The sequence below is a fragment of the Clarias gariepinus genome, chromosome 18 (genome assembly GCF_024256425.1).
Source record: "Clarias gariepinus isolate MV-2021 ecotype Netherlands chromosome 18, CGAR_prim_01v2, whole genome shotgun sequence".
NCBI lineage: Eukaryota > Metazoa > Chordata > Actinopteri > Siluriformes > Clariidae > Clarias > Clarias gariepinus.
In genome coordinates, this window is record NC_071117.1 from 10,196,748 (window position 1) to 10,202,955 (window position 6,208).

The 6,208-nt window shown below is 36.5% G+C and overlaps 1 protein-coding gene across 1 annotated transcript; it reads left to right on the forward strand.

Moving 5' to 3' along the window:
* Positions 1 to 1,859: 1,859 nt before the first annotated feature.
* Positions 1,860 to 3,333, forward strand: dand5 (DAN domain family, member 5). The gene is made up of 2 exons (XM_053476454.1): positions 1,860 to 2,397; positions 3,058 to 3,333. The coding sequence occupies exons 1-2, from the start codon at positions 1,966 to 1,968 to the stop codon at positions 3,331 to 3,333; spliced, it is 708 nt and encodes a 235-aa protein (XP_053332429.1). The 5' UTR covers positions 1,860 to 1,965.
* Positions 3,334 to 6,208: the final 2,875 nt, after the last annotated feature.

Sequence of the window (6,208 nt, forward strand, 5' to 3'; positions counted from 1 at the left end):
ACATGGTATTGATAATGAGATGAGTAAACAAGCAAACAAAAGAAAAAAATCCAGTGTTGCTTATCTTTAATAATGGCATAGATTTATTTTGTGGTAACGATACTGAAATAAATAAAAAAATAAATAAATGAAAGAAAGAAAGAAAGAAATACACAATTTTGGCCTATTTGTCAGCCTTAAAATCAATTACATAAAAATTCTAGAATGCTAATCTGATTTATATTCGACTTATTAGTTTCATATTGTTTCCATTTCTATTCTGATCGGGTAAAACTAATATCATCTCAAAGCATAAACTTTGTCTAGATCTGCCCTCTTGTGGTTATAATAAAATATAAAAAAGTTTTTACATTTTTTTTTTACAATATTCCATTTTTAGAAAGACAAATAAATGTGTCTGCCTGTAGATCTGCATAATTTTTGCTAAAACGTGTTACTGTATTATTTAGAAGCTGCTTTCCTTTGTTTCATTTTACAAGTCAGGTTTTAATAAAGAGTTTTTTAAATCTACTGATTGGCTCTATGCTCTCTTTAGCTCAGTGTTTATTGTCACACTGCAGCAGTTTATAATTCAGGCAGCATGAATAAATCCCATGCAGCTGTTGTGCTTTCAGTAGTGCTGTTAGTGTCGGCAAAGAGAGGCTCAGCTCTTTTACCTTTATAGACCAGGATGTGCTCTCCTGGGAAAGGAAGAGGAGATCAGTGAGACACGCGCGGCGGTGACGTCATTTAGGAACCTTGGCAGCTTTGATGTGTTGATAACCGCAGTGCAGGTGTGCGGGATTGAGTGCGGGATGGAGAGAGTGTGAGCGTGTGAGAGTTACCTGCAGGCAGTGTGTGGGAACAGTGTGTGTAGGAACAGTGTGTGTGTGTGTGTGTTTACAGACCCATCAGCGCTGCTGTAAACATATTACAGATTTACAGCTTTGTTACAGGAAGCTCACAGCTTTCTCATCTATCTATCTATCTATCTATCTATCTATCTATCTATCTATCTATCTATCTATCCAAAAAAATAAGAAACACAATAAAGCCCTGTAATAAGAATTTAAATAAAAATAAACAGCTTTTTATGATTTTTTAAAATTAGGACACCCTTGTAGGATTTAATTAATCATAAGAAAATAAAACAAATAGCTATTTAAACTAATTGTATTCATTTCTTGCTTATTTTTTAAAGAATTAAAAAAATATTACTGTTTTAGGAAATTTAATAGCACAATTATTTTCTTACGTTTTACAGTTCGTACTCATGTGTTTTACTTTGTAGCACCTTGAGATTTGCCTCAGAAATTATTATTATTATTATTATTAATAATAATAATAAATACTTATAAATTTAATATAAAGTGAATGTAAAAATAGTTGGATTTAAAATGTATATCAAATTAGTTTGTATAAACAAAATGAAAAAAAAAAAACCCATACAATCATACTTTTAATTACCAAATCATTCCCCCCCCAAAAAAAATCTGTCTAGAAGAACCAAAGTTTATTATTAATAATAATAATAATAATAATAATAATAATAATAATAATAGCAACAACAATAACAACAACAACAATTTTATATTATACGATTTGGGTTTAATTCAGTGCTCTTTCTTAACAGAGGTGAAGAGCTTGAGATGAGGACAGAGTGATGAGGTGAGATGATGTTCCAGTTCTCACGGCCCCCCTGAGCTCCTGAGCGCGTTCTCACCTCCTCTCAAACACACCTGCTGTGAGTGTGCTAACTTCCCCTCGCCTTACACTCCTGATGTGATGCGGATTACTGCACCAATTAGGGCACTTAAAAGGACATTGAGCTACCTGAGCCGCTTTATAAACCCGAGATGCGCGCTTTCTCTCCTCACAGACAACAAGGTGACCAGACACAACCTTGGACCGCAAGTCTACAGAAATCTTTTGATTTCTTAAAAATTGTTAGTGTTTTCTTTTTTTCTTCTTCTTCTCCTGAGCAAGATGCGCGCTCTTGGTTTGGCCATTTTCGTGGCACTGGTCGCTTCTATGTGCGCGCTCCCGCGGCGCCTCAGCCACGACCTTCCCAAGCGCGCGTCGCATCCAGATGCTGAGTTCTCCGGTAACGGAGCAGACGAACCGGTCAGGGGATCAGTGCGGGTGGTTAAGGTGAGTCCGCACTTTCTGCGCCATTCCGCACTAAAGCGGAGCCCGTATCCGGCCTTCTTGGCGCTGGGTCGCGCCGGGCCGTCTGCGCATGCCCGGGCACCTACAGCGTCACTCTCGCACCTGAGCGCAGAGGGCAGGAAGAGACAAGGCCTGGACATGTGGCAGAGGGTGATGCAGAAAAGCGAGCCGAGCAAAGAGGTCCTGTCAGTGCCGTTTAACCCCAGAGACGCGGGGACGCAGAGGTGTACAGCGGTGCCTTTCAGCCAGGTACACCTTCTCCTCCTCCTCCTCATCATCATCATCATATTTAACTTCTCATCTCATACTTTTTTCTCTTTATTTTAATTGTAGAGAGGTTTAATTTTTAAGAATGGTTCTTAAAAAACCCGGAGAAACCGATTTGTTTTGTGTAAGTGCAAGCTGCTTTGTGGTGCAAACATCGTGTTTTATGTGGTTTACACCACAAAGTAGCTTGTGGCAGGTCTGTCTGTAGGTGTGAGTTCTTTAATCAAAACCAGAGCTAGGTGACAAAGTGGCACTTTGGTCTCGCACCTGCGGGATCGAGGGTTCGATTCCCACCTCCTCCGCAGCGCGCATGGAGTTTGCATGCTCTCCCCGTGCTTGGTGGGTTTTCATGCAATCCCCTAAAGACAGGTCACGTGATCTTCCTTTCGACATGCACAAAATTGTACATGTTTAGTGCATGTTTTTAATGTCAACGGTAATGTTTTTTCAAAATAAATTAATCATTGAAAAAAAAAAACACCATTGATTTAAGTTCATTTAAGTTGAATTTCAAGGCTTTTATGTCCATAACTTCAATTACAATTACATGTGAAATGTATTTCTTTCTTTAAGAAGTAACCAAAAAATATTTTAAAACAATAATAATTATTATTATCATGCACATCTTTGTGTCCCCCACAGAGGATAACCGAGGAGGGCTGTGAGCCGATCACCGTCCACAATAAGCTATGTTTTGGACAGTGCAGCTCCATGTTCGTGCCCCCTAACGCAGGACCCAGTATGCAGGCCGGGGGCCCGTCGTGCTCGCGCTGCGGCCCGTCTGCAGCGCGCACCGTACTCCTGCCCATGCGCTGCGGCTCGCGCGTCCGAGAAAAGCGCGTGATGCTGGTGGAGGAGTGCAAGTGCGAAACCGGAAGAGAGGAAGAGAAACCTGATAACATGGCCATGCATTTATAACCTGCACTGCCCAAGTGTGTGTGTGTGTGTGTGTGTATATGTGTGTGTGTGGAAATGACAAGAGCGCTTATTCGCAGAAGTCCTGCTTTGTATTGACGAGAGAACCACATTAGGTTCTTTAATCGGTTTTGTTAGTTTGACTTTTCAAACTGTACTTTTATCCAAACAACCGTCTGATTATTTCAGCGGAATATTTTACTCTAACGTGTCATTGCATGCTCTTACCGACTGATGTCGCTGTTGCACGACGATTCTCTGTACCTGACACAATAACTGTTTTTACGTTATAAAGCCAAGAAATTGTTCTTAAACATGGTCAAACACATGTGTTTTTATTTAGACATATTTTAAATGAGAGTCTTCCTGGTTGTAAAAAATATTACTTATGCAGTACACACACACACACACACACACACTATAATACATACATTTAAGGAATTAACAACAAGACCTCTATACAGTGAGCTTAAATTTCTCATCACAGCAATTATTAGGTTTAATTGAGTAGCTGAGAGGTTTAATATTTAATAGACAAGTATAGCTGGGGTAAATCTGAACACTACTCTCTAAGACCTTGGTGCATATATTTGTGCAGTACAAAATAATCATATACATCACATATCGTGCAATAATAGAGGAATAGAGGCTAAAGAAGGCCTGACACATTAGCTGTTTAGGATGAAGAAAACAACAACAACAACAACAATAATAATAATAATAATAATAATAACAATAATAATAATTATAATTATAACAATTAAAATTTGACTTTTAATCAGTAAGCGGTGTCTATTAGTATCCAGTACTTTATTAAATAACTTAAATGCAACCTTGATTTAATAAATACTTACTAATAAATAAATACTAATACTTAACACACACACACACACAATTTCTTACCATCTTTGTGAGTACTAAATACCAATATATTTAATGAAGTAGTTCTTTTTTAAACCTAAATCTTACAATGACTCCAACATCAGAAACAAAGGGGAAATTTTATGCCTCTTTTTTTTTTTTTTTTTAGTTTAAAACTTAGAGGGAAAAAAGTCTCCTATGAGATCAAAACTCTTACATATTCATGTAGAAATCCCCACCAAGACATAAAAACAAGCCCCTCTACACATACACACCCCTCCTAAATGTGGCCTTTAAGTGTGTAAAGTGTAAGGGGGAGTAAACATGCTTGTTTGTTCCCCTCCCTCGTCGTGGCCTATCTGTTCTACATAAATGCTCTTTTCAGGCCTGTGGGAATGCTTGGCCTCCTATAGGCCCAGCTGCCCTCCAGCCTTCTGAAGAAGAAAGAAGAAGACCATTATTCATAGCTTTTTTCTGGCACCTGGAGCAGGGAGGGAAAAAAATAAGTTTTTTTTTCGTACTCATCCTATACGAAATGCCCTCAAGGGAGGAAAAAAACAAGGGACCGCTGTACATTGCCTTGGCAACTGTTCAAGATCAACTGCTCGAGCGGCCATTTGCATGGTGAAGGCGAACAAAATGGCGGCGTGCGGTACTAACAGACACATGAACTCACCCTAAACCAGGTTAACTGCTCATTATATTATATTATATTATATTATATTATATTATATTATATTATATTATATTATATTATATGTTTGAACAAGAAGTTGCCTTACAACCACTGACTGTCACTGAGAGCAACTTATATTTGTGAACAAGAAAAAAATGCTACAAGAAAAAAATAATAAATAATAAAATAAATAAATAAAACTATTTATATCCATTATATATAGTCATCTATATTTAATACAGATCTATACAATAAAATCTATATGTTTTAGTGTAATGTCAAGGATAACATTTCTGAAAATTATATTTAATAAAAATCTTTTTTCAATAATTTTATTGTTCTAATTTTTTTTTATATATTTTGTGTCTGGGACATTTTTTGCTATTTGTGCCTAAGTCACAGATTTAAAATCACTTATGAATTAGTTAAATAGTGTGTGTAATCATAATTATGTTTCTAGTGTATAGCTTTAATATACCCTCTCAATCTAGAGTTTGGACTCATGTTCTAATTTCATACTCTTTCCTGATTTTTATTTCTTTCTACACTGTAAAACAATTCTGAAGGCTCCCAAATATTTAACAATCTCCTCTGAACAGTTGAGATTGAGATGTATCTGCTACATATGCTCTGTAAATCCTTGATGAAGGCTCTATTCTAAAATGCTGTTTGTTAATTGGAAATTTCTGAGGCTGGTAACTCTAAATGAACAGGTTTTGGTCTTGGTTTCCTGGGAAGGTCTTCATGAGAGAAAGTTTCATCATGGTGCTTGATGGGTGTTGCAACAATACTATAAGAACCTCGTAAGAACGGGTTCTTAAACAATTGTCTTTGATGTTTTAAAATAACAACTGACTGTTATTGTTGTTGTTAATTAATTAATTAATTCTATATGTGCTATTGCATAGTTTTGAAATCTCCAGTATAAAAAAATAATTTATTAAACAAAAAAAAAATTTGAATTAGAAGGTGTGTCCAAACTTTTGACTGGTACTGTACAGTAAGTGTGGTACTTTTCCCATGTCCATGTACAGTATACTGTATTGCATTACATATTGTTTTTGGAGCATAATCTGTTTCTAAGCACTCTACATTTTTTTTTGCACTGCCTTACTAAGAATTATTTCATAGTCCATATTACAGCCATGTTTTGTGTTAATAGTCGGTGTTGTTCTTGAGTTAAAGATACCATATCGACACATGCCACTGGATTATAAACCATTTTATAACACACAATAAGTGTGAAAGAATTCAACTTCACACTATATTTTTATAACAGTTTTTTAAGAAGTACTTTCCTTCCTCACCCGTTGCTGGATTCCTCATTAAACGATTCCCATG

Bases quoted from the DNA above. Each gene is read 5' to 3' on its own strand.
- dand5 (XM_053476454.1), top strand. From the start codon at position 1,966: ATGCGCGCTCTTGGTTTGGCCATTTTCGTGGCACTGGTCGCTTCTATG. The intron at 2,398-3,057 runs GTACACCTTCTC...TGTCCCCCACAG, and splicing joins CAGCGGTGCCTTTCAGCCAG to AGGATAACCGAGGAGGGCTG.